Source organism: Anarrhichthys ocellatus, unplaced genomic scaffold, assembly GCF_004355925.1.
Source record: "Anarrhichthys ocellatus isolate YVR2014 unplaced genomic scaffold, GSC_Weel_1.0 scaffold14, whole genome shotgun sequence".
NCBI lineage: Eukaryota > Metazoa > Chordata > Actinopteri > Perciformes > Anarhichadidae > Anarrhichthys > Anarrhichthys ocellatus.
In genome coordinates, this window is record NW_022280044.1 from 3730876 (window position 1) to 3758618 (window position 27743).

The following is a 27743-nucleotide window of genomic DNA, read 5'->3' on the forward strand; positions in this document are numbered from 1 at the left end:
CACTGTAGTGAAATTACTGTCAGTACAGAGATTATAGCCTATCGCAGACAAGAGTGGACAGGGCGTGGATCATTTGAACCTTAGTGGCACTAATAGGCTGGGCAGAAAACGATGATTACATTAATTGTATCTGTGTATGCGCTGCAGACGGCATGCTCCCTAAGCTCCCTGTATGCATGTGTTCTGCATCAAACTGCAAAAGACTATGTCTTGCATGTTGTAGTGTAAATTAATACAAATTACAAATACTTTTCAGTGCCCATCATTTCAGATTTTATTTTTTTCTCCAAAGTTACATGACTTTGGTGTGGTGGTGCAGTGCAGACAGAGCAAAATAGCGTTGACTTTGAAAAAAATAAAAAAAGCCCATTCAAATATAGCATATCCTATCTATAAAGTGCTCAAGCTAAATACAGCTATCTCTGTTAGAACAGACACAACTTTCACTCCTGAAGTGGTATAAAACGTCCACAACTCTTAACCGTTACCCAATCTGTGAAATGATCCAGTATATCAGATTCTTAATCCTCCAAACTGATAAAAAAAGATGCTATGCCAGCAGGAGTTGGTTATAAGACACAGGCTAAGATAAAAATGTTTAGATGTTTAGGCTCCACCATATTCCCATTTAAATGTGTGTAACCGAGCTACGACAAACGGGGTTAATAAGGCCTTGCACCTCAGGGGCGCACCTGATTTTAAGGTAAAGTTTGGCGCTGTGGAGTAACCTTAGATGCAGATGTTTTGTTTTTTTAACCAGGCTTTGAACGTAGATACCCATGTGCAATTAACTCGGTGATGTGAACAACCAACACAGAGTCAACATGTATGTTGATGCCTCCTTCTCTGTAACTTAACATGAGATCTACTACAGTATTTATCCACGCTGCTCTCTCTCAAGGCCACACGTTGTCGCTGTTTGCCATGCAGCTGAAATCAACCTAATCTCTCCTCTCCTCTCCTCTCCTCTCCTCTCCTCTCCTCTCCTCTCTCCTCTCCTCTCCTCTCTCCTCTCCTCTCCTCTCCACAGCAGCGCGTCTCTCACACCGCGCCTTTGGATACCGTGTGACACCACCAGCACTACGCGGAGAAAACCGTCCGGCAAACCGCCGTCCAGCACAGCAAACAAATAAAATAAAGCCCAAACGATGACCTTCTTACAGATACGACAGAAGCAAACAGTTATTTGACAACTTCCGACCCCCACACCTTGCCTTCGCCGCTCCTTGCTGTAAGCGGTAAGTGCTCGGATTCCTTTTTTAATTGCAGCGATGGCAGTGCTCAATTTCCTGTACAGGGCAGTTTTAGCGCCGGTGCGCTGATGTTCTGCATAATTATAGCACCAAGTAATAGCAGGTGATCGGTGATCAAGAGGCGCGTGGCTCGAACATGTGCGCAGCAATGTGAATTTGGGGGTTATGGATGTTATATGTATAGGGCCTGTTAGTAGAAGCAACGGGCAACTCATTAGATGTTTAGTGGACTGTAATCGGGGAAGACTGTTTAATACGCTCACCTTTGTTGCTTTAGAAGTCTAGCAATGCAAAGATGGGCTTACAGGTTACAGTTGCATGCCTTCTCCTACTTAAATCAATCTCATTAACTGTTTTAAAGAGATGGTATATACAAGATAATGCACATTAAACCTATTGGCATGGTGATTTCAATCTGACCTACTTCTTTACTTTTACATTTATAGCCTCTACATGTTTGGACATATGCTCCACTGGGATTTTCTAACTACGTTACTCGATGCATGGGAAAATAATTGTTGATTTTTGCCATGCAGGGACAAAGTTCAGCATGTCAGTGTCTTCAACCTTTAATCTAGATCAAGTTTACGTGTAGTCAAATGCATAAAGGTGTTTCAGGATTAATCAGCTATTGCCTGCTACCCTGCTGTAGGTGTGAGCGAGGGTGACAGTTAAGGGAGGGGGGAGAGAATAAGCACATTTTGAGATGCCTTTCCTCTGCCAGAACTCAGGTCAGGCCAAGTGCCTGCTGAGGTGTGAGATTAGATCAGATGGCCGTGCACACAAACACTAAAAAAAAAATATCCAGATCTCAAACTGTGTTCCCCACCTGTGGATGGGGCAAAAACACGTGACGGGGCTTCAGTGCCTCCCGTGTCTTTCTCTAAATCCTGTTAAGCAAATCTGACAGTCTGAAAGCTGTTTAATGTATCTCTGGCATGTGGAATTGTTGGTGTTAAGCTCATAGTGAAAGGCATAAAGTGAGTGCATTAAACTGGCAGTGAAGGAGTGTGCCCTCCTTGGCGCGTTTTTAGGAGACAGAGAATAATTATCCATATGTTTAACTTGAAAATCCTAGCCTGACTTCACACTTTATCTTCTGAATAATCCACTGAGACAGTAAAAGCTGGAAATAGACTCAACCCTGTCCTGTGGAAAGCCATGTTTCCCACATTTGTGTGGATGGGTGGGTGTGGGTGGCAAACCAAGCAGATGTGAGATGCGTAGCACATAAATTCAGAAGGCGAGCAAAACATTGTCCCTTTTGAAATATTAACCAGGGGGAAATATACAGTATGTGCCTGTGTGTCTACGAGTGTGTGTTTCAGTCAGATGGTACCAGATGAGCTGGCTACTCCAAAGGCCAAGCTGACTCTTATGCACTGTATCATCTACCATCAAAGAGTCGCACACACACACACACACACACACACACACACACACACACACACACACACACACACACACTTCTCAAAATTGATAGCTGGAGAGGGCAAAGGCCCTCCAGTGCAGCACACCCACACAGACTCACATATGCACGGACACATGTGACCACACTTCAGATCTGTAGCTGGCAGCTGCTGGTCCTGGTCTTTTAAAATATGAAAATAGAATGAAAACAATCAAGGGGCAGAGCAGACACTTATCATAGTAATGAGCAGGCGTCTTTGTGTGCGTCTGGGTCCACCTTTATGTGTGTGTGCGTGCGCTGTTGTTGTGTTTGGCTGTGTGCACTTGTAGACAACCATCTGCGAGGCACAATTCACTGGCCAACTGGTATGCTTCATCAAAGAGAGTAGCTGTGATTGGTTGATAATGAATGCTTAGTCGGTACTGCGCCTCTTTCCCCACTTCAAACTGTATTTGGTAATGGGATTCTATCGTCTTGTATGGGATTATTCTGCGCACTCGGATTGAATCACATCCACAAGAGTTTAAACCGATGTGGATGTGGGTTTGGTTTTTATTTTGAATTACTCAAAGTCAGGAGATCATCCAGTTGAATGCCGCTGAATTTTTATCAAGCTATGTTGGACTGCAACAGCAGTCTTCAGAAAATCAATTCCTCTCAACCCCTGATATGTGTGGAAAGGCTGCTGCTGCTGCAGCAGAGGTGACCTCCATCATATGCACGAGAGTCACTCCTTGTTAACCCAAAAAACCTGTCTCTGAGAGACAAGTCTGCTATGAAAGAAATTCTACAAAAGGAAGGAGATGACATTAATTAGAAGTAGCTGTGTTAACTGTCATTGCTACCCTTTATGTCGATGTCCAATCAGTGTTGGATGAAGTCCACTGAAGCGATACGTTTCTCAGTGTGTACGATATTGACTGAGAAACGGTTTCTCCTGCTTGCAGAGCCGTGCTGGCAGTGCCTATATGTACCAGGATGCATTCCAAGCAAGCTACTGACACCCAGTCAAAGTACAGTAACATGTACACTGTAATAATCCATAACATCCTCTGCATTCATAGATCTGGATGCCTTTTTCGTTGTTGGAATCATCCCTAGTTTGCAATACGAGCAAATGGAATAAAAAAAGTTCCTTTTTGGCTTCCCAGACAAATCAAAGCAGCCTGCAGTTCTTTGCATCCAGCTATGTCGCTGTCCAATCAAATGATGGCGCTGGATGCAGGAAGAACAACACATCTTGCAGTTGCACCCCAAAGACACTGAGAACATCGGCAAATGCAGGCATTTTTCACACTATATTCCAAGTTCGGATAGAGAGAGATAAGGTTGAAAATCTGCAAATTGTCCCATGAAGGTAATTGTCAATGTGTGTAGTTTATCGTCCTCACAAAGGGCTGCATATAAACAATAGTTTAAAGACATACTGGAATACACAAATCACTTACAACATAATTGCATATTACGATTTACAATGTAGATAATCACAACGGTGGACGACAATTCCAGCCTTGAAATCCATTATATCAATGGCAAATAACACGGACTAACTAATATCCTATTGTTCCAAAAGACCACTATCAGTCTGACGGATGAGCCAAACACTCAAACATGAAAGGAAGATGGGAGAGTTAAACATTGAAAGCCGATAATAGAAGTCTTAAAAATATAAGCGGGAAGAGAGATATATACGGCTCTTATCTTGTCCTCCCTCAGAAATCTTGCTGCATTCCAATGCACACATCCCTTCCAGAGGTTTAGCACTGAATAAGACAGGGAGGCGAGCTTTGGTGGACCACAACAACCCATGCTGTCTAAGCTGGGACCCGGTGATCCAGACATGGTAAGTGGGATGAGAGTCAGTGTGCTACTCCACCTCAGGGGGCAGCTACCAGCATCCCAGGTGGGGTGAAGAGATGCGGCTGGGTGGCTTATGGGCAGTGAGAGAGATGTCACTGACCACATTAGTCACCATGAGAAAGCCGGCCATGAGTCAGGAAATCTCCCAGTCTCATCCATCACACCCCCCTTAACCCACTTTCCTTCCAGTCCAGCCACTTCGGCTTTTTTATTTTTCTATTTTCTGCGAGCTCTCCATCCCCCCTTTGCTGCTGACAGAGTACAACTTCATCATCCTTCTTTTGACGGTGATGAAAAGGAGAAGAGGGCACACAGAGAATTGATTAGTGCTGGACGGCAAGAGATGAGAGCGCGTCGAGATTTAGGGCCAACCTTTTGGAGTGCAACAAGGGGAACGGGTAGGAAACGGATTTTACATTTGGAGAAAATAAATATAAGTTAAATAAATATAAGTCCCCGCAGGGAGACAGAGGAGATACCACAGTGATGTAGTGTGTCTCATTTTCACACCAGATTCCCCACGGAGGTGTGTAGAGAGAGCTCCTTTGAGCTGGTGAGACAGCTGTGGGGTGATAAGTGATGATACGAGACAGGTCTCACTTCTCAAAAAAGGCTGCTGGCTGAAATCCTGGACAAGGTTTTTGATTCACCGCTGAGACAAAAAAAACGGTGTATTGCTAGCTCAGCTGTGGAGGGGTTAGTGTGGAATTTGGGCGAAGCTAGTGATGAGTGATTCTACACTGTACTCACCAAGTTAATAGCTGAGATCTTGGGAATGGAGCAAAAGTGCAAAAATAAAGGTCCGATAGGGGTTTAGATTTCAATTGTCGCTGTGGTAGAGAAAATGTAAATCTTTGCCACCCTGCCGTAGCCGATGCAACACGATCCAGGCAATCTGTGTGAAAACATGGTGTGACGGATCGAATTTCTGTCTGCTGTCACAAGGTGATGTCGAGGGGGTGACTCAATGACTGACCTCATTAAAGATTTTATTGGATAATACATTTGATTGGGCCAAATAGGAGAGGCAACGCAAAAGCTCCTCATCAACTCCTTTTTCTGTTAATTTCACGGCTGTTGGCATTTGATTCAGATTTGTGTCCGTGTGTGTGTGTGTGTGTGTGTGTCTGCACCGGGCGTACAATTGCTCTGAAGAGTGTGAAATGGGAAATTTGTGAATATCTTATGGCGATTTGACTGTATCTGGTCAGTTATTTTTCTGATACACCGTTCTCTCTTGGTCAATGTGATAGAAGAAGAAGAAGAAGAAGAAGAAGAAGAAATCAAATCTGTGTCATAGCCGAGTGTTTTACAGAAGACTTGGGTGTTAATTCAAGTTCATCAGCCAAGGCATCGGACCCCTGTCGTTCAACATTCCTCTCTCTTCTGCCACACTCTGGCACGTACATTCAGTACAGCATATGTGTGTTTGCACTGCGCTGGATTTTGTGTGTGATCCATTTGGCTCTCAGTCCCCCCCCCACAGCCTGGCACGCTTTACTCTGTGTGTGCGCGCGCGCGTGTGTGTGTGTGTGTGTAGCTGCAACGCCAGCCTTCGGTTTTCTCGCCTAAACAGACCCCTTATGATCAGAGAGAGGTACATCAGCCACACACACGACACCAGGCACAACACAATGGCAGCAGGCGCCGGGCCGACACATACAGGATCATAACCTATAAGTATCCATGGTGGCTTCAACAGGAAGTGAGTTACAGCTCCTGCTTGTCCGTGTGCACTGCCGTGCGACTGTTCATCGCAAAGTTATTTTTAATTCTAGCTATCTTTTCACTTGTGCACTCCATTTCTAGTTGCATGTTCACAACATGTCTAGGATGTAACATGTCAAATAAATCAATGATCAGAATATGCAGTGTCATACATGTTGTAACAACATAGTAGTAACATGATATATGAGAACCTCACCAATTGTTTCTTTTTAAATCAGTTTCTTGGTCATGTTCTCACGGCTTGTCTTCTGCACTGAGATTAATAATCTAAGCTACATCCTCCTTAAACTGTACAATATATTAAATGTCCTGTATCCTATAGTTGGGATTTTGACACCAATTACCAGGGAAGAATGAAGGAAGCACACCTGGGAAACGCACACTAACAGGTGTTAGGCACACCTAACCTAACCTAAAAACATCAGCTCCTTAATTTAATTACAAATACAGACGTGTCAGCCAGGACGGCCTTAATCAAATTAACAGTGACACACTGGCTCTTCGTGGTAAACAATGGTGGTTGACATTCAGATAACCACACATGGCATCTCGTTCAATAGAAAGAGATGCGGATTATTTGCAATTTATCTGATGACATTTGACCAATGTCCAATGACCAGTGCTGATAGATATTGTTTTTTCTCTCTGTTCATTTAGCTATAACTCGGGTGCATTCACTCTCGGCTTGGCAGAGACACATAGCAAAACATCCACCAGCAAACACAAAAAAACACCAAGTGTAGGCAATGAGTAAAAACAGATTAAAGAAAGGTAAAAGCAATGAATAAGAACAAGTTAAAAAATGTTTAGACCTTCAGTATATTGTTACCATCTACTTTGCAGCTAAACTGTAGGTTAATTAAGTGACCGACAGTGGTAATGTGGCCTGAATAAGGCAGCATATTTTAAAGAGATCATTAATGCATCACTATCTATATCTAATTACAAGGTTTTTTGCATTTGTGTTTATGCGAGAAACCGAAAGGAGAGGTCACATTTCTACCCTTAGCTTCTCTGCATCAGCTTCCACTGACCGCACGCAGTCCTGCTGAGCTTATTCACGCTGAAAATCATGTCTTGTGGTTCTTCTGCAGATGTAATATGACACCAGGGAAGAACAGTCAGGGTCCCCCCACCCCCAACCTTTGCACGCGATATCACGAGATCACCCGATAATCCGTCTGGTCAGGTTTCAAGTTCTGCGTTTGCGTGTGACGCCAACGAGGGACGACTGTTCGTTCTAAACAGCAAATAGTCCACTCTTAAAGACGTTGGCGTAGATACTGCAATAGCATCAGTTATATGAGAACTGGAGGGTGACGGGTGTGCTGACGGGAGGAGAAATAAATGAGCTCTGACATGAGATGTTAGGGAGCACAGAGACGTACAGGGAAGCTGTCTGGCACAGAGATGAAGATAGATGGGCTCCTGGTTGTACTCTTCAGTCCTGCAAAACACAGTGTGGGGCCCCTGGTACATGGTGGCATCTCCAAAGATTGTTGATAAAGAGTACTCATGCCCCACTCTAACAAAACAAATATTACATTTTCTTTAGTGGTTTGATTTATAAGCTGTGGAGTTCACACAGCACAGGATAACTCTTTAAAAGCTGAGAGATGTTTCGTCTCTATTTATTCTGCCTTTGCTGCCCAAGAATAAATAAAATAAATGTCCTTGTATTTGTCAACTGCAACAAAAGGGGTCATTTGTCAGTGCAGTCCAAACTGACCATGACTGAAACGATTCACTGTCTGTCTTCACTGTCTGAATTATTCCTTTAAATTGATGAATCTCTACATGACAAACTCACAACTAAGCAATGAAACCGACATAGTTAGATGTCAAAATATATATACAGTATATACAGTACACCTAAGTTCACCCTATTTCACTTTGGTGCCAGAGAGAGACACACACACACACACACACACACACACACACACACACACACACACAGCCTGAGGATCTCATCATTAGGAGGAGAGGAGGAATGGATGCATGTTTCAGTAGTCTTCTCCCTCTCCTTCTCTTTCTCATTATTTCTCACAGATCAGGCCCCAGCTACCTGCACTTCTTTTCCTCCTTTTTGTCAATTCATAATGAAGCATCTTCTCCTCCCACATCTCTCTCACTTGGTCCTCTCCGTCCTCTTAGCGCTCTGAAAGCAGAATGAGTCTATTTGTCTATCTTCTATCGGCGTCCTACTAGATCCCTCCCCTACCCTCATTTTATCCGGCTCTGTTCGCTGCGTGTTCAAAGCACAGCGGGCCCCCCCAGAGAGAAGTGTGCATGGGCTGGAATAGAGAAGAGAGGGCGAGCGGGGAAGAGAGGGAAGGCAAAAAACGAGAGGAGAAGAATATAAGGGCATAAAGGCTGAATTTTAGATTTCAACCCCCCCCCTCCCTCTCTTTCTTTTCCCCCTCAATATCCTTTTCTACTCATAACAAATGTCACTGCGGTAGCTCTGTACAAAGCATGCGGTATTCCACTTGGTTTATTCTGAGTTTCATTACAAAATGCCAAAATGTGCCCTTTGCTACGTCAGTTCAACGTTCCTCAATAGCACCCACTTCAGTTATTGTAGTACGGCGAAATGAATCCCGACAAAAAGTGGTGGTGAGCAACACTTTCTTGGTCCGTAAGCATCGCGGCCGTGTTGGTGTGACAAAGCAGGGCAGAGATGATGATTTACCGAGACATCTGAAGCACAGGGCATTTACATCTTCAATTTAAAAAATGCATTAAGGGCAACTTCACTACTTTATATGTTTTATTTATGACTTGCAGTCTTAGGAGTGAGTGTTTTAGTAGAGGAATTTGTGCACCGTTTCCTGCACTTAGTGGTGGATTATGTAAAACTGATGTCTTTTAGTCACGTCAGAAACATGAGTCCAGAGATTGCCTTCATAGGCAAAGTTAGCTGGGAAATATGTCTCTCCATAAAATCTAAAATAGGTCCAATACAATTATTTATTTTGTATATATTTTTGAGTTAAAACCCAGATGAGACAAACTCCCCCCAAAGAACATAAAGTAGTACACATTACGAAGAAAGGAAAAATGATCTTTAAATATTCACTTTGAGTTTCCGATAGAGCTCTAACATCGGCTTCGACTTTATGGCAAGCTTGGCGCTACTGTCTTCTATTGTTGTCTGTAGCTGATACACGTAACGCGCCACGCAATAATTAGACTGTGTACCCGGGACACGCTGGCCATCGGGAAGTTCTGGAAGAACCCTGAGCGGCCGATCCACTCCAGGCCGAACCGGCCGGTGGTCAGAGAGTTTATTTTTCAATTTCTGATGTCAGTAGTAACTGTAGAGGCCTCGGCTTGAATTTGAATTCGTCCAATCCTTTTTTGACCAAATACCTGCGAAAACTGAGTCGGCCTTAGCTTTAATAGCTTATGTTAATTAGCAGATGTTAGCATGCACACTAAACTAACTACGATGCTAAATATTATATCTGATAAACATCAGCATATTTTGCATTGTCATTGTTAACATGTTAGCATTGTGCCTAAGTACAGCTTTACAAAGCTGCATGGCTGCAGGCTCTTAAATGATCGTGCATATAGCGTGTGGTGTATTGAAGCATACCAGCTGAGCTGGAGTCATGGCATCAAACATATTTTTGCGAGGCACTTATTAAGTACGCTCTGAAACAGATAAATACTGCATTGCTGTACTTACTGTGTAAAAAAAACAGAAAAAAACAGGAGAAGAAGTAAACGTAGAGCTGGGGCCGTAATGGTGAAGCAGGTGGAAAGAGAAGTTATATGGAAGATAAGTAGTAAAGAAAGAGAAATAGTTAAAAAGAATGCGTGTGGAAGCAAGATGTTGGCCACAGAGCGTCTCCATCTTTAATGTGCCCTCGCGCGGTCGGTTTAGCCTCAGCATAATCACTCTGAAGTTGGGGAAGAGAAGGGGAAAGGAGAGAAGGAAAAGAGTGAAGGAGAGGAGGACATTTTGACATGTCACATGAGGAGTAGCACAGGTGCAAATAATAAAATGAATGACGGCTGCATGCTGGCCCACTGTCACACTGTCACGGCTTACTGGGACACTTGAATATAATGGAGCCATCATTAAGCTATTAGTAAGAAACCCTCTGCTTTTCCCCCTGTGACGAGTCAAGATGTCTCCCGTGAAAATGGCCTGTTGTGACAGTTGTAGCTCTGTGTGCAGATATTAAAAAGTTTATCAAAGTAAAGTGAAAGGTGTGTCCTCCAGGGATTCAGCCAGCCATTGACTTGAGCTGTATACTTTATCATGTGTCACTGTTTAAGATTCTAAAAACAACAACAACACACAAGACTAATACTAGCTGACAGGGTCACCCCTCAACAGCAGGCCAGCCCTGACATTTGTGTGTGTGTGTGTGTGTGTGTGAGTCGAGATGTTTCTTAACTCACTCGAACAGTCTGCTGCCATCTGCACTCTCCTCGTCTGCTGTCCTCTGTGTTCTTTGCTTTTCTGAGTTTGCAAAATTATCGGAGATCAGCAACACATTTTTCACAGCTTTTCACTCTTTATTTGTCTTTTGTGGAGTAGGAAGTCATTTTCTGCTGCCTCTGCAATAAGTGGGGAATTAAAATGAAAGCGTTTGAGGTTGGAATTTAAACTCAATGTCCTGTAAGACAAGCTACTATTCTGTTTTTCAGACACACTGCACACCAAGATGCCCCTTTTTATTTGAGCTGCCCTTCAACCCCTCCTCTCTACTTCCACCTTCACCTTAACATCCGTTTTTTGTTGTTCCCTCCTCAGCCCCGCTCCATCTCCGCGGTCCCGCCCCCCCCCCCCTCCAGCGGGACCATGATGCTCAGCAGCTCTGTGGAGGTGCCCAGCCCGGGCGGGATGAGCGGCCTCGGCGGGCTGAGCGCGGCGGCTCGGAACGTGGTGCGCTCCTCCAGCATCTCGGGGACCATGTACAGCCTGGAGAAGAGTCCGGGCGGCGGGGGCCCGGACTCCACGTCATTGGCCGGCAACAAGAAGCGGCGCTCCAGTCTGGGCGCCAAGATGGTGGCCATCGTGGGGTTGTCGCAGTGGAGCAGGAGCACGCAGCAGCTCAACCAGCAAGGTCAGTTAACAGTTTGAAATGATTCTGTTGGAGGTAAACTCTTAAGATTAAGTGTCATTTCTTTCCTCTACGATGCTCTACATCCCAAGATAGCTTCTCTCTTGTCCTTTTTTTGCCACCGTTTCAGCTTTAGGTCAGTGTGACTTTTTCCTCCTTTTGTCCCTTCGCCCACTCCTTTCCTCATTATCCTTCCTTCCATTCTTCTTTTTTTTTGTCTGCTTCCACTGTTTTTGTCTCCCTTTCTCTTCTGCTCTCCCCAGCTTCAGTTTTGCCTATTGGCTAAAGTGTGGGGATAACAATCTTTTGTTTCAATTTGGGTTTAGATTTAAAGCATCAAATCATATTTATTTCCAAATGAAGATTAAATTCTTAATTGGCAAGACATTTAATCATTATCCTGGCTTCGCATTAACATTTCAAAAATACTCCTGCTTTTTAAAATGATTAAATGTTTCCCAGTGCAGTGAGATTGTTAAACTAATGCCTACACTGTTTGTTTCAGTGAATGCACAATAACATTAGCATAATCCACTCCAAAGGGTACTTGATGGTGCACTGCCACCTGTAATATCTAATTCAACAAGCTCTCACTGGCTTCACCTTTCGTGGTATTATCGATGTAATTAGTTGTTGTTTTTTTAAAAGCCTGCAGCACTATTGTGTGTTTAACTCTGTAGCAGCTCGTGTGCATGGTGGCTGTTTGTCAATGATAGCGGCGCTATGTTCTAGTATGGGTCCTGTGTGGTGTAATTACAGAAACTGTGCAGCTGCAACAAAAGTGTCTCTTGCTTTGTGCCTCAGCAGCGTACGCAAACCCAGTCCCTCCTGGTGGGAAATAGGAAAAACAGGTCGCACGTCGAGGATTTGGTAAAGGCTGAGAGGCGGGGCCAGGAGGAGCAGGGGATGCTACACATTTCAACGCAGTTCAATTCTTTAACAAGGGCGTTGTTCAGCTTCTAGCATGCCATTAGCACATTCTGCTTCTCCTTCCAATACGTTGAACTGTCAACTTTTCAGAACGCTGTCTTTCTGCATGCCTGCTCGCTCTGTGGTTGTACAGTATGTACGTCTAATTCTGTGAGAACATTCCGTCTTATTACTGAGGGTTATCTAAGCGTTGCTGCTTCCTGCTTGTGTAGCAGGCTGGGTACGGTTTAAAAGCATGTTCATTGCTGGTTTAGGATTCCCGAGTTTCTGTGCCAATACCAAAAATGATACCTGGTGTATATAAATACGATTTTCAAAAGTAATTTGATAACTCTACAGTTATTTCAGTACTTTTTCGTGAACAATGCCACAAATGAACTTCACTATTTTCTAACATTTTACAATTTAAAATGGTTATATGGTTAAAATATCTCCTCAAGGAATTAGAAAATAGATCTTAGAATCTGACAAAGCAAAGTTCAACGTTAACTTTCAATACTTGGCAGTTTTTCGCTCCTTCATGCTAATGTCACAATTTCCTAGTAGGAAAGCAACTCTGTCCATCTTTGAATGATCTGAACTTCTCACATAACTTCAGTCTTCACTGGATTTTGAGAATAAATACAACCAGACCATTTAGGTCCGTCTCTCTACTACTCTCTGCTCTTCTCATGACGGCTCTGACATGGTCCCCGTGTGCCTAATGGACGATGAACTCAGGGACACATTCACAGGCACACGCACTCACCTTAATCCTGTTTCATTATGTTGTATCATTACCTGCTTCTGTCTCCCATTTGTGTGAGGATGGCTGTTGCTCCCGTACTCAACACACACACACACACACACACACACACACACACACACACACACGCGCGCGCGCTCGCACAAAGAGCTTGGTGCACTGAGGCACAGCTGACACTTGTCTGACGCAGGAAGAACTGTCGATATTTTCACCACAGGAGCTTTCATGTCTCTGTGTTCGTGTTGATGAGGAGAGCACAACGGAGGGAAAAGTGTAGATGAGGAGGCTAGGAGGGGCTGAGGATGTAGAGAAGAGGAGACGAGTGGTGTGTCTAAATTTAGATGTTCTCAGCTGCCAGAAGAACACATCATAGCCTGGAACAAAATCACAGGATCATGCACAGCTCGTTCCTTTTCCATCTATATCACATCTTGTTATAGCTATATCATCGTGAGATCCTGCATGATAGTTTTCTTGGAACATTTGGGAAAAAGAGAGCATTGGTATTGGATCTGGACTTATTATAGAGTTTATTTGTATTTGTATTGGGGGAGAAAAAGGAGGATTGATTCAATCCTATTTAAAATTTGTCTCAGGTAGGCTAAAGACAACAACAACAAGGTTTCAATTGATTTAATTGTAAATTAAATGACAATCCAGGTATTTTATGTAGATTATTTTACGTAATATCCATCCAACAACAAGTCACTGTTCTACTCGTTATAAGCTGTTACCTCACAACTTTACTAGGCTGAGCCTGGAAATTAGTTCCTGGAGACAAACAAAGCTGTTTTCTCAATGACCCAGAGAGGCCGAAACGGGCAACCACAATCTGTGGTTTTCCCTACTTTATAATTTATAACCAGCTAGACGGACAAAAGGTCACACAGACAGACAGACAGAGTGACAGACAAACATTCCTCCTCGCCCGGTCGGGTTCCTTTAGGGTCCCTCTATGTGTTCGTTCCTGGCGTTACCGGCCCTATTTGGTCAGCTGTCGCTGCTCCGTGGACCGAGTGATACGCGCATCGATTGGTTAACGGGGCGGGTCGGCCCAGGTGCTGGTCCCTGGCTTCGCTCGGTGGGTACTCGAAAAGCCACTGTTTGAATTGTTACCCAGAGAAGAGATGTGTGAGGGAAGTATTTTGGATTTCGGGTTAATTTTGCTAAACAAGAGACAAACTAACCATATGTCTTGTTGCCGTTGATTGATTGATATTATTGAATAACTTGCTGTTGTATGTTATGGTGGTTGCAAAGTGAACCTTAGGGGGGAAATGAGAGACCAAAGCATCACTGAATGAATGAAGAAGTATAGAGAAAGTTAGTGAACACTGAGGAGGCTGAAAGAGACATAAAGAAAAACGACAAAGTGAACGGAGACAGTTGGGTGATATGTCAGCGTCTCACCATTAAAGGGCTATTAGGAGGTAATGTGGTTATGGTTTTGTTATTGTGTCAGAGTTCCTGCAGGGTATGTTCTAGCCGTGATCAATTTTGTGAATTGGATCCAGTCAATTTAGAACTATCGTCAGAATCTGTCCCGTTAAACTCTTATGCAAGCAAGGAAGTTTATTTGAAAAGGAGAATTCCTGTTTTCTATTTGGTAAAGCAGCCGTTATCTGTCCTCGGATAGTAGAGCCTTTCTCATCAGAGGCTCTTAGTTGGCTTTCAACTTTTGGCAACTTTGGTTTGATTTTCTTCCAATAATCTGGCCTTTTATAGCAGTCCTCATTAGGGGTGAAACGATACATTCACAATATTTGTAACAATGATGGAATGTATTCACACTTTTTCTAACAAACTTAATTCCGTCATACATCTAAAGCTTTTTCCATTGTTCCATATCCCACTGTACACAAATAGTAAAAATAATTGAGTAAATGTCTGAACTGATTCACAGCATTCTGCGTATTAGGAACACAAACTCCAATGGAAACATCTGCACACAAATTGACCTTCGATGTCCAGGACAAGAACATTTCTTTAAGACTTGTCAACATTTTTCGACAGCAGCTGAGACCTCTGACAGTTCTTAGTGTTAACGGTCATTACTCAGATTATTTTCATATTAACAATCCATTTGGCATCTCAAAATTAGGGCTGGTCAATGAACGGATTGTTTCACAAGTAGTCAGTTTACATGCTTTCCTTCTCTTCTCCTCTTCTCATGGACCGTTTACCTGCATTCAACCAAAGACTGCTCAAACATGATCAAAACTGCTCGGACTACGAAACCAGAATGCTTCCAATGCCAGAATCTTGTCCCGTTGCCTACAGATGCACGTGACTGCAGAAACTGATTGAGATTACTGTAGAAGGTGTGCTTCCATATTTAGACCCTTTGATACGGGCTATTTTCCTGCATTCCTACTAAGATGATGTTTGTTTTTCTTCCACGTCTTACCTCAGTTTTCCTGACGTAATTCCATTCATAGCCCCCACTCCCACTGTGCCGTTGCCTCATTATTCTGGGTTTTGTAACAGGCGAGTGTTGAGGATGGCATTTTAATCTGCATTCTATTTATTACCTGCTATTATTGGTATCGGTGAGGAGAAAGCACACACACACACACAAACAAACGGTTTCCCAGGTCTAACGGGTGACTCACTCCACCGCTGAACACGGCCTTATCCTTGACTTATCACCTCAGTGCTCCATTTAAACCCACTCAACACCCATCCTCTTTATTTTCTCAACCTCCCTTTTGAATTCCTTTCAAATGCTCTTTATTTAAATCTTTCCGTCTTCTCTGTGTGTATTTCTGTGGTGATGTAGATACTGTTGGAAATAAACCAGAGACACTGAAAAGAAACAGACACAGGGAAGGAAAAATGTGACACAGGAAGAGAATACTTGTTTGTTTTGCTTATTGAATTGATTCCAACTTTGTCCTGAGACCAGTAGCAGACACATTGTCAGACAAATATCTGAGTTGGCTGGAACTGGAACTGTACTTCCAACCTGGGAGTAAAGATGTGTGAAGATGCTTTAAACCATTGCCGTTAATGTTAACGTGCTTCTCTTTTATTTTGCGTTTCAATAAAATAGCACAGGTGTTTCTGTTTTTATTTGCCTGGCGGTAAAAAAAAACTGCTTCATTCAGTGTCACAAACCAAAGTGCAGTGCCATGAATTTTATTCTGTTTTGTTGCCAAATACTAGGAACGAAATCCCTTTTGTAAGCTTTGTTTCTGTGTGTGTGGAGCACATTTACCGAAGCGATGCAGCTTTCTCTACTACAGAAACTCATCCAAAACAGCTTGGGATACAATATGCTTATGTATGCTTGCATAAATGCTTGCAACATAAATCATGATATCTGACTAATTCTGTCATTCACAGTCCCAGCGATGGAGTTCAGAGTTTTCTGTCTTCAGCTTACGTTCGCCCACAGTTCTGTTTATTAGATAAATAAGCAAAGAGACGTGCTGATACTGTTGACGGTACAATGTTTAGCCAAAGCTCTGCTTTGATCAGTTAGCCTGAACTACAGTGTACATGAATGGTCTTTGTAGTTCCCTAAATACTTTCAATCATGTTTTGTATATTGTACATTATGTTGCCATATATTTTAATTGTCCTATTCATGATGCTTGAGTGGCTTTGTAATATTTTAGCACATGAAAGTGACAAGGGAGGTTTTGGCAGGAGAAAGAATTAACACAGTTAAAGTTCCCAGAGGAGTATGTCCACTGGTCAAAAACAGTCGGCCTCTATGTGTCTCCTAGACCAGAGAATAGACCTGGCATTGGAGCACTCAGTGCTCTTTCAGGGTGACTCACTCGTGCCCTACTTCCAGCTCCGTTTCTGAGTCACAGCAACACACTTTAGGAATTTTGGAGAGCTCACGGCGATCAGACCCTTCGAGGGAAAAGTCGTACCTGAAGGGAATTTCACACGTATCATGACAGCTCAGGAACGGCTTTTGAGCAAAATGAGCAAGCTGTATCCCAAGCTGTTTTGGAACAGTGGATACAAAGCAGAGGATTGTTAGAATAGCAACAATGAAAGTCATTGAATCATCCGGCCTGTGGTAACTGTGCTTTCATAATAATAGCTATTTCACAGGAGGACTACACATGATGGCTATTTATTCTCGCTATGACTCATGGAAAAAATACTCTTTGAGTCTTTTTGAGCTTTGTAGTCTCCCTCACCCCACCTCGGGCTCCACCACCTCGATTCTTTTTTTTTTTGAAGCATATCGAGTCACTGACTCTCCTGACACACGCAAACTGAAACCTTACTCGTGTCTCTAAAAGCTTTCTCTTCCCCACCGGTGCTTTTAGGGGCTACCAAACACCAGCTAAGCTGACCTGCGATCAGCTTCCCTCCACTCCCCCGTCTCCCTCTTTGTGTTTCCTCCAGCTCACTGACATCTTAATTTTGTCTCTGCTATCTCTCCTCCCTTCATCTCCATCTTGTTTTTGCTCTCACTTTCACTCAGAGCGTCTATCATGTTTTCCTGATCTCGCCCACCAACTCCTCCATGCTCCACGCTCTATTCTTAGCCAGACAGATGAACCGTTCAACTGTGAATGTCTTCCTTTGTGCCTGTATACCTGCTATTGCGTGCATATAAATGTGTGTGTCTACAGGAAAAACACAGCCTTTCAACAAAGTGTGAAATTGTAAGGCACTGAACCTTCAATCTGAGGCAACCTTTATATTTAAAGGAAAATCTGGACATTTTTTGTTGCTGAGAGTCCCACGAGAGGATTGATACCAATCTAATGTCTGTATGTTAATATGAAGCGACCACGCGCACCAGTTAGCTTAGCTTAGCTTAGCATAGCATAAAGACTGGAAACGGGGAAACAGCTAGCCTGGGTCTGTCCGAAGGTAACAAAATCCACCTACCAGCCCAGCTGAAGCTTAAGAAGGCACTTCCTGGTGTCTTTTTGTCACTGTGAGGTTGCAAGTTGGAGTCTGGCCACTCCAGCATTTAAGATGGCTGAAGTTGAAGGAAGTTGTAGAAACTGCAGTTTCTAGTCAGACAGAAGAGGCAGAGAGTTACTAGCTAACAGTAAGCATGCAGTTAGCAATAAGAGAACTTTCCCCCCTCTTTATTTAAATTCTGAATGAGTGAAATGATGTACTAGCCCTTGCGTGCCCCGCCTGGCTAGCATGTTGGCCGTTAGCTTGCAAGCCACAGTTCCCCACCTGCATCACTAAGGGTCTAGAACCACATCATTTACATAATCTACTGCAACCAGCCAATAAATATGACCCCCTTGTAAAACCACAACTGTTTTGTTTTTACACTTCAGTTGTACAGAATAAACAAACGAGATATAAGGTGTTATAACACAGTGAGCTTTAGAGATGCTCGTTGGTAGATTTTTTTTTTTAAACCTTTGCACAGAGCCAGGCTAGCTGCTTCCAGTTATTTGTGCTAAGCCAAGCTAAGCGAAACCGCCTCTGGCTGTGGCCTCAAATTACTCTCCGCAAGAAAGCAAATATGCATATTTCCAAAACTTTTCCTTTCGCAGCAACAACTCAAATCTTGTGCTTTGTTGGAGCTCATGGAGTTGCTATTTCTTCTTTGATGCATATTACATCATGTCAGTATTTTACACAACAGAACCAACTCCGGTGTTCTTTCCCATATATGTTGGGGGGCTTTTAGCCGATCTGGCAAACCACACTAATAGAGTAAGAGCTCTCAGGTTTAGCAACCCGGGTCGAAAATGAGCAAGAGCACTTACAGGCACCCCTGCAAGGCTTTAACAGGCAATAAGTGGCAGTGTGTGTCACCGAGCTCAAAAGTGCGTGAGGTGAGTCACCGTGTTGTGTGCATTTATGAGGGACTGTGTGTAAAAGCCCTATGATCAGGGTATCATTACCACTTCTCTTGATGTAAGAGCGCTGTAAACACACTCTAATACAGAACGCACACACTGCTGACATTTGCCGTATGGTGCTGTTAAAGAAAGGGTGGACTGGAGGGCAGCTTTTGGTGCATAGGAGCAACACACACTTGTAGTTCCTTCTCAGCCAATGAGAACATATACAGGTTGAGTTCTAAATCTGTGTTATAGAACAGGGTGGCTGCTGCTGCTGCACTGCAGGAAACATTGATTGGGAATTTGTCTGGTTTTGTAAAATAGTATTCATTCTTAATTCAGACAGAACAAGATAGTGAGATGATTTACTTTCTGCTGAATGTAAATTGATTTGTCTGAGGGATTTTCTTGCCCTGAGTTCAATGTTCTTTCTACAAAGGGGAATTGTCTTCATTATTCTGCTTCGTGAAGTGAAGACAAGTAGTTCAATTAGATCAGAAGGAAAAGGAAATATCTCATCCCTCTGGCAGAATTTGGACTTTTAACACTTAATAAGACCATTTGCGGTTCACCAGATATTATTCTGTTGCCTCTTTGTCTCACCGGGTATGTATGTGGAAAGTGATGTTCAGTGCTTAACAGGCAACGGAAGGTTTTGTGAAACATGTTAGTTTCTACCAATTTGATGTCATCTGTTTCTTCTCATCTGCATCTCCTGTATAAGTCGTTCGGCCATCTTGCATCATTTGCCCATCATCCTCCAAGTTGAGCAATCAAGAGGAAATTACATCTGAATTGGATTACTCTTTTCCTCATTGTAATTAATTGTCATTAGACGGGAGCCCGTGTGGCATATTAACTCGCTGACAGACATCCTGCCATACGTGAAGGTTTTAGATTTCAAGAAATTTCCCTTGCGGTTCTCAGAAAGACTAATCGCCTTGCATTGACCTCTTCCTGGCTTATGTCCCTGCCTGAGCTGTTAATGTCACTCTCACGCACACAAAGACAACAGGGGGAGATTAGTTTTGTTTATCTCCCATGCATTATCATTAAGGACAGAGTAACACTTAGGATACTAAGCTCCACTTAACTCCCCATCACATTTATTTGTTTTCACACGCTCTCTTAGAGTTGAATAACTGTCTAAGAAAAGTGGAATGCTGGCAGTGTCTCATAAATGGTTGAATAATAGAGAACAATACTGGTAGTCTGATTTTATTAACTTCAGACAGGGCCAGGCTGGCTGTTTCCCCTTGTTTCCAGTCTGTATGCTAAGCTAACCGCAGAAATTGAGTTTGGCATACTTTCCCAAATGTCAAACTTTAACACTCGGTTAGCCTGCTCCATCAGGACTGTGTGGGTGGGATTTAGTCAATTCGATTGACAGTGGCCAAGCTGTTTATCAGTTGTCATCAGAATCTGATTCAAATGCTGAATTGTGATTGGAGCACTTAATTACGTGACATAACTTTTTCAAACCAATTAGGCCCCGCCCACAACAAACCAGTGTAAAAAGCATCGTTAAATAAACAGAAATACAGAAATATGTCATGAAAAATAACCAAAACAGTTCTAAAAAAATTGTGTGTTAAGGCAAAATCACACTGCCCACAATAAGAAGCCGGATAAGTAAATCCGTTCAGAGCCTTTAAGGGTAAAAATAAATGTTCTACTAGCTGAACTTGAGGCATTATTTTTGTATTAATGATACTGTGAATTAATCTCCTCCAGCTGTTTTGTGTGCTCTTGAGCAAAGCACAGAAAAAGTCAGGCTTCTGATTGTTCACACTGTCATGTTTTAACCAGAGATGTCCTGTCTAAGTTCCTAGTGTGCATGAAACAGTTACTATCACTTGGGTGAAGTGGGCTGATGGGATCCTTCTACAGAAAACAATCAGGCGGTAACCTCTGGATCTGAGAAGTGAAGCCAATGCAGAAGTGGCTTGAACTTGCATTCTGTCTAATGACCATCAGGGGGCGACTAAAAACAAAGAACGAGTTTGATTGTATGGACGTCTATGAGAAAATGACCCTACTTCTGAATTGATTTATTACCTTGGTAAACATTATATGAACATGAGTTTATAGTCTCAATCGCTAGTTTCAAGTCTTCTTCATCACAGCATGATGTTCATTTAGTAAACTATGGTCCCTTTTAGAGTGAAATAGACCATAAAGCAGGGTACGCTTTAGGGCGTGGCTACCTTGTGATTGACAGGTCGCTACCACGGCATTGTGCGGTTTGGGAGTTGTGCCTGTTTACAACTTTAACACTTTCACACTGAGTTTTAACACCATGAAAGTTAATTGTAACATTTTGTTTCGCCTAAAAATCTATGAGTCACAGTATACAGTATATATATATGGAAGTTTATACTTTATACTGTGACTTACTGAATCTTATGTAACTGTACAATGCATGAATGTGGCTCTACATTTACATAATCTCTTCCTACTTCTTCTTCTACCTTGAATCTTCCCTTTGTCCAAATTTAGCAGGCGTCCAGTGGGGAAGACGCCATCACAGATCTTTCATCTCCAACATTCCCGCTTAGTTACTGTTGCTATGCACGGTGGATCATTGCCGTCACCGGTGCATCCAATAGGCATGTCGGCGCAGCCGGGGAGTCTAAAAACAGCTTTCTATATTACGGCATATAATGAGAAAGGTTTCATCAGTGTTCTCTCCAAATGTCAGAGCAGCTTTAATGATCTATTGAACACACACACACAAACACACACACACAGTGAAGCTATACATCATGTGCAAGTGTGCATGCCGTCACAGTGTGTGGCTCTTTTCTGCATTGTTGGCGTTTTTTTCAGTAATCCCACCTTTTCTGCTATTAATTCTCTCCACTGAAGCTATTAATTCTCACCATCCCCGTCACTTCTGTCTACCTCTCAGCATAATCTTCTTCCCTGTCACTCGATCTTTCCGTTATTATGATTATCAAGCATGTGGCCCGCATGACAGTTTCAATGAATACCTTGGCTTTTGCACGGAGAAAGAAAGTTTTGTGCGTGTGATGAGCGTGTTCTTCTGGGACATTGTATTAGCCAACAGGAGACACTTTAAATAGCCTTGTAGCACAAAAAAGACCCCCGTCTCCTCAAGCATGGTGAAGCACAACAGCTTGTGTAATGTTGTTATTTTTGTCATGTATGTCAGACTTCCTCTAATTACTCCTTCCAGGATGTGTGTTGCATTTGACACTGTATATTGGTTCAGCAGGGAGAGGAGAACATACGCTAAATAATTTAGATGGGATGGACCGGGAAAAGAGATAGAAGTTAGTGTGGTACAGATGGACTGGAGAACTTTGAGTAACGGGAAAATAAAAGTGAGAAAGACTTTGGAAATGCAGATAAATGTATATTTATATAGGAAGAGGACAGCAATGAAACAAAGAGCAGTAATACATGAAAGAAAGAGTTTTGTGAGATCCGAAAGACGGAGAAATAAAAAAGAAGTGGTGGCGGATTGAGGAGCGAGGCTGAGAGGACGATACGAGCGAGGAGAGACACAGAGTGAGGAGGAAAGGCTTATCAGCGAACACGGCAGCCGGGGCTCTTGGTGCAATGCAGACGCATTGCCATGGAAACGAATGGAGGGAAAGCGCAGACGAGGAGGAGGGGATTAAATAGGAAGGAGATCACTGGGGGGGCTGACAAATGAGTATCATGTGGATATGAAGTTAAATGAAGTATAGTTGAGTTGAGTTTACGGTGGGGGTGTCCCACTCGTGTGTGTATGATCTCGCTTTCGAGGTTATTTTGACATTTCACCACCATGATTCTTTTTATCAAACACACGTTTAAGTTGATAATGTTCGAATAACAGTTTTAAAAGCTGTGTTCAGGACCAGCAGGCCCGTGCGGTTCAACTATGAGCCGGGCAGAGTTCACTCTACACCAGTTTGGTTCCTGGTGTCGGTGCAAAGTGCAGGAGTTTCAGTGAAATGTTGCCTCTATAAATAAAATGAATTAAAAACTAAAAAAAGTGATGGGAGATGAGGCTGTCTCCATGGTGCCATTTGTCTCAGGTGGTTATTGTCTGGGTCCAGATCTGAGGGCGGGGGTTGTCATGGCAGCAGGAGGGCATGGAGTTTGTCTGGGTGTGATGCTGCAAACACGCACACACATGTATACACACACACATACACACACATGTATACACACACACTCACACATGTATACACACACACACACATGTATACACACATCCACACACACACACACACTCTTTATCTCACGCGCACACACACACACACCCACATGTATACACACACACACACATGTATACACACACACGCATACACACATATGTATACACACAGACACACACACATCCACACACACACACATTCTCTCTCACACACACATAGACACACTCTTTCTCACACACACACACACACACACACATAGACACTCTTTCTCTCACACACACATAGACAAACTCTTTCTCTCTCACACACACAGACACACACACACACACACACACACACACACACACTCTTGACTGCAGGATTATAAATAGAAGGCAGCAGAAGGCAGCACCTCTCTCATGTCCAACACCTATGGGACCCCATCATTCTCATCTTCCTCTTCACCCGTTTCTCCTCAACACTTACTTCTGCTTGTCCTCTCTCTTCTGTTTCACTCTTCATCCCTCTTTCAAAGCCCTCTCTCCTCTTGTTGAATCTCATCTTTTTTGTTTTTGCAGCCCCCCCCCCCCCCCCCCCCCCCTCTCCTCAAGTGGCTTTGTTTGCTATCTGTTTATTGCCATAGTGACGGTGGTGATGCGGGGTGTCTGCGGTTGTCATGGCGATGAGATACGGGCACGGAAAAGGATGCTTAATGAGCTTAGAGTTGCTTGGGCTAATGAAGTGGTACAGCTGTGACTGGATGTTCGCTTAACTGACAACAATAAAGCAGCCGCTTGTTAAAAGTCTCCTTATAGAGGAGAAGTGTACGACTGCAAATGCAGTCGTAACAACAACGTAAAGCAGGTGATATTGCCTTGTTAACCAGTGATTCACCTCCCAATTAACACGTTAGAAGGGAAAAAAAGTTAGAGATGTCTGTAAAAGGTTTAAGACATTTTTAAGAATTTAAAACCCTAATGTGCTGGCCTAGAAAGCTCCTGTCAAAGGGAAGTCCTGGAAATAAGTCTTTGTGGAGGTCTTTAGGCCTCACAGCCGCGCTCTCCTCCTCCCGTCTGACTAACCTGTCACCCTGCAGCACACACTGCTCTCGTGCAGACTCTGTGCGTTAGAGTGTAAATGCTGCACGGAGGTGTGAATGTACCGACACTAGCGATACCAACTGTCAGCATGACGTTTGTGTGTGGATGTCTGCATGTGTCTCTGTAGATCATTGTGTTGAACGGCTTTGGGAATTGTATGTTTTTATATTGCTTTATTGTTTACAGTTGTAGACGTCGGGGAGAATGAAAGTGTTTCTTTCCCCCTCCCTCTCTTTTACATCCTTTCTACTACCAGCCTCTAGCCTCCAGCGTTTTAATATTAACTGCAAATAACAATTAGCATTTTTTTCCTCTAGTGAACATATCATTGTGCGTATACATAAATGTAATTTATGATTATTTTCATGAATTTTCATCCATTAATCTGATGATTATTTTCTAGATTAATCAGTTTATTATAAGTAAACTGTCAGTTAAAGATTTTTATAATTTCCCAGAATTCAAGGCGATGTCTTTTAATCCTCGTTTTTGCAAAACCGTGAGAATATTTTGCACTAACGCTTTAAGAATTATCATCAAAATACATGCATCAGTGTGTGTTTCCCTGAGGTGCATTAGAGAGACGTAAGCCCACATTGCCTCTTTGGACCTGAAGAACTATGGATGGCAAGACAAATATGGGAGTGACGGAAGGGATAAACGAAGTGTTGTCTGAGTGCGGAACCTTCCATGTCACAGCCTGAGCCCAGAGCACTTTGACTGTGTCTACTTTGAACTCGGCGTGTCAAGTCACACAGAGATCCAGTGTGTCATTACTGGGGATGATGCCCTGAAAGCTTCTTGTGGGGTTAGTAGCTCTCCAGCTCGCTCCCGTTCTCCTCGCGTCAGCAGAGCTGTACAACCTAAACACCTCTCCCCCCTCCCTCCGTCCCCCTCTTCAGCTCAGCCTCTCCTAACTTTCTCTCTACCTCACCACTCGCAAACATTCCTCAAGCCACCAATTTGTTTGTGTGTTCTACTTCGCAAGTCAGGCTCAGGAGTCCCCCTAAAAGCTTATTGCGCCCCACTCACAGCAGCCATTGTAAAATGGGCTTTACCTGTTTGAAATGGGCCGTAGTAATACCTGTGAAGTGGAGAGATTTTTCCAATAGCGCGGGGACGTCCCAGCGGAAATTATATGAGATTCCCTTCTTGCCCGACTGAACTTGCATCAAAATAAATAGTGGAGAGATGGGTGTTCTCAGGGCTAACCTGGATCTGTCTTTATTTCTAGTGAGTTTAAAAAAAAAGCTAACTTTGTGGATATTTCCTGTGCAGCCCATCTCACAGACTTAAAAATGTTTGACAGAAACATCCATCTTCGGTCTTCATAATATCTGCAGGACAAGATATGTGGGGACTCCCATCTTTTCATAAAAAACAATTTGTGCCTGAATGTACATGCAGCATGTCCCCATGAAATGCTTATCATGCAGACACCGGTCCTGTGTAATACCTGACCTGCTTATCAGACAGCTCTGCGACTTCCTCTGATTACTATGCTTAGTGGATCATCCTGCTGAAACAAGGTCACTTAAAGCCGGAGCTGTGGCCTCTGTGTTTTTCAGACGGCGGGACGAAGAAGCTTCGCAGCACCATCCGACGGAGCACGGAGACCGGCATCGCGGTGGAGATGAGGAACCGAGTGACACGGCAGGGCAGCAAGGACTCAACTGACGGCAGCACCAACTCAAATAGCTCTGATGGAACGTGAGTACCCGACCAGCCATTCATCCACTCGTCCTTGCGTGTACAGTGTCCCATTATTCTGTTTCTTTCCCGCTCAGGTTTGTCTTCCCCACCACACGCCTGGGGCCTGAGAGCCAGTTCAGTGACTTTCTGGATGGACTAGGCCCCGCTCAGATTGTCGGCCGGCAAACACTAGCTACACCCCCCATGGGTAAGCCATTAAAGAAGTAGACCAACAACATCATCTTTTCCTGTTCAGTCCATCTCATTACTGTCAAGTATAGTTTGTGTCTTCCTGAGATTTTACGAGATGCTTTGCACTCATAGTTTTTGTGGCCTTAAGTACAATTTTATTACGATTTACAGGAAATGTCTCATTAACTATTACTGTAAGTCTATTAAACAATGCAAAAACAATCATAGGTAATTAAAGATGTAATGCACGAGAATGTCAATATTGTTGCAGGATGACAGAGAACATATTCTACAGCCTTATACGAACATATTCACTGTGAGATGCGCAGCAGCATCTAAAAATACTGCACAATACTAGTGTATTCACTCAACACGGTGAAGTTATTCCTGCATGAGGTATAAATCTTTCATGCAAAGGTCATTGCTTGTGAGAAACAACAGAACAGAGCACTGTGCTCCAACATACCTGGTTGTGAAGACATACGTACAGCTCTGTGTCGCCCTCTGCAGTTAGATATTGGCCATTGCGACATCAGTGAAGCAATGTTTGTGATAATATATATATGTATTTTGGATTATTAGACATGGTATGTTGTCCCTCTACAGGGGATGTCCATGTAGGCATGGTAGATAGAGGAGGGCAGCTGGAGGTGGAGGTCAACCAGGCCAGACGGTTGACCCCCAAACCGGGCTCCAAGAACATACCAGGTACTCTGAGCTGCCTTCACCTTCTGCGTTAAAACTTTATCGACTTGGCTTCTTTGTCCAATCTGTCTGATCACTGTGTTGTCTTTCGTTGCTTTGCCTGCAGCGACCTACGTGAAGGTGTATGTGCTAGAGAATGGCCTCTGCTTGGCCAAGAAGAAAACCAAAGTAGTGAAGAAGAATCTGGACCCCACCTACCAGCAGGCTCTGTTGTTTGATGACAGTCCTCAGGGCAAAGTCCTACAGGTATGACAGAACTCTTCCTGACTTCTAAAATGTCCCATTACCTGGACTGTATGTATAATTGATTCTCATCTCTCACTCTAGGTAATAGTGTGGGGGGATTACGGGCGTATGGACCACAAGTGCTTCATGGGAATGGCCCAGATCCTTCTCGAGGACTTGGACCTGTCTGCCACAGTCAGCGGCTGGTACAAGCTGTTCCCTACCTCCTCTCTGGCAGATCCCAGCATCGGACCCCTCACCAGACGCCTCTCCCAGTCCTCCCTGGAGAGCGCCACCAGCCCCTCGTGCACCTAGACACCTAGTAGACACCCACAATGCACGGGCACAGGCAGAGTCATGCAGACACGGACACACGTACTGTATATACACAACGACTGTAAGTGCAAGACAGTTAGGCATACACATACACACATAAATACTCCTGTGCGGTCTGTGGAGGAAGACACAGTTGACGTAAAATTGCAAATACCTGATCTCGTCCACATGAGTACACACACACCGACACGCTGCCATATCCTTCACCACGTCCATATTCTCACACACTAGATTTGCTTTGAGAAAGCAAAGCAAATTCAACTTGAAGTAGACTTAATTTACCAGAACATGTAGCATTTTTTCACCGTCCCATTTCAGCATTTCCTACCATGACACAGCAAATCTGCACTCCAATGTACCAGATTGTGGCACGACTCATCCCAGGTTCATCCTGATGCCAGTTTCTAAACTCTCTATGCCAAACTAAGAAAAAAAAAAAACTTTATTTTTTAAAACCAAAGCAATTGTTATTGTTGTTATTACTACTATAAGTCGTAGGTGAACTAGTATACAATATAAAGTATGGATATGTAGCAGAGTCAATG

General features: G+C 43.4%; 1 protein-coding gene across 1 annotated transcript; it reads left to right on the plus strand.

The window, feature by feature from the left end:
- The first annotated feature begins 1005 nt into the window (after nt 1–1005).
- rims3 (regulating synaptic membrane exocytosis 3) lies at nt 1006–27480 on the plus strand. Its single transcript, XM_031853732.1, has 7 exons — nt 1006–1238; nt 11024–11336; nt 25617–25758; nt 25836–25948; nt 26539–26640; nt 26744–26883; nt 26965–27480. Exons 2-7 carry the CDS (start codon nt 11072–11074, stop codon nt 27175–27177), a joined length of 975 nt encoding a protein of 324 aa, XP_031709592.1. The 5' UTR covers nt 1006–1238; nt 11024–11071; the 3' UTR covers nt 27178–27480.
- Nucleotides 27481–27743: the final 263 nt, after the last annotated feature.

Coding starts and splice junctions, on each gene's coding strand:
- rims3 (XM_031853732.1), top strand. CDS start 11,072: ATGATGCTCAGCAGCTCTGTGGAGGTGCCCAGCCCGGGCGGGATGAGC. Junction 11,337..25,616: donor GCAGCAGCTCAACCAGCAAG/GTCAGTTAACAG, acceptor TGTGTTTTTCAG/ACGGCGGGACGAAGAAGCTT. Junction 25,759..25,835: donor TCAAATAGCTCTGATGGAAC/GTGAGTACCCGA, acceptor TTTCCCGCTCAG/GTTTGTCTTCCCCACCACAC.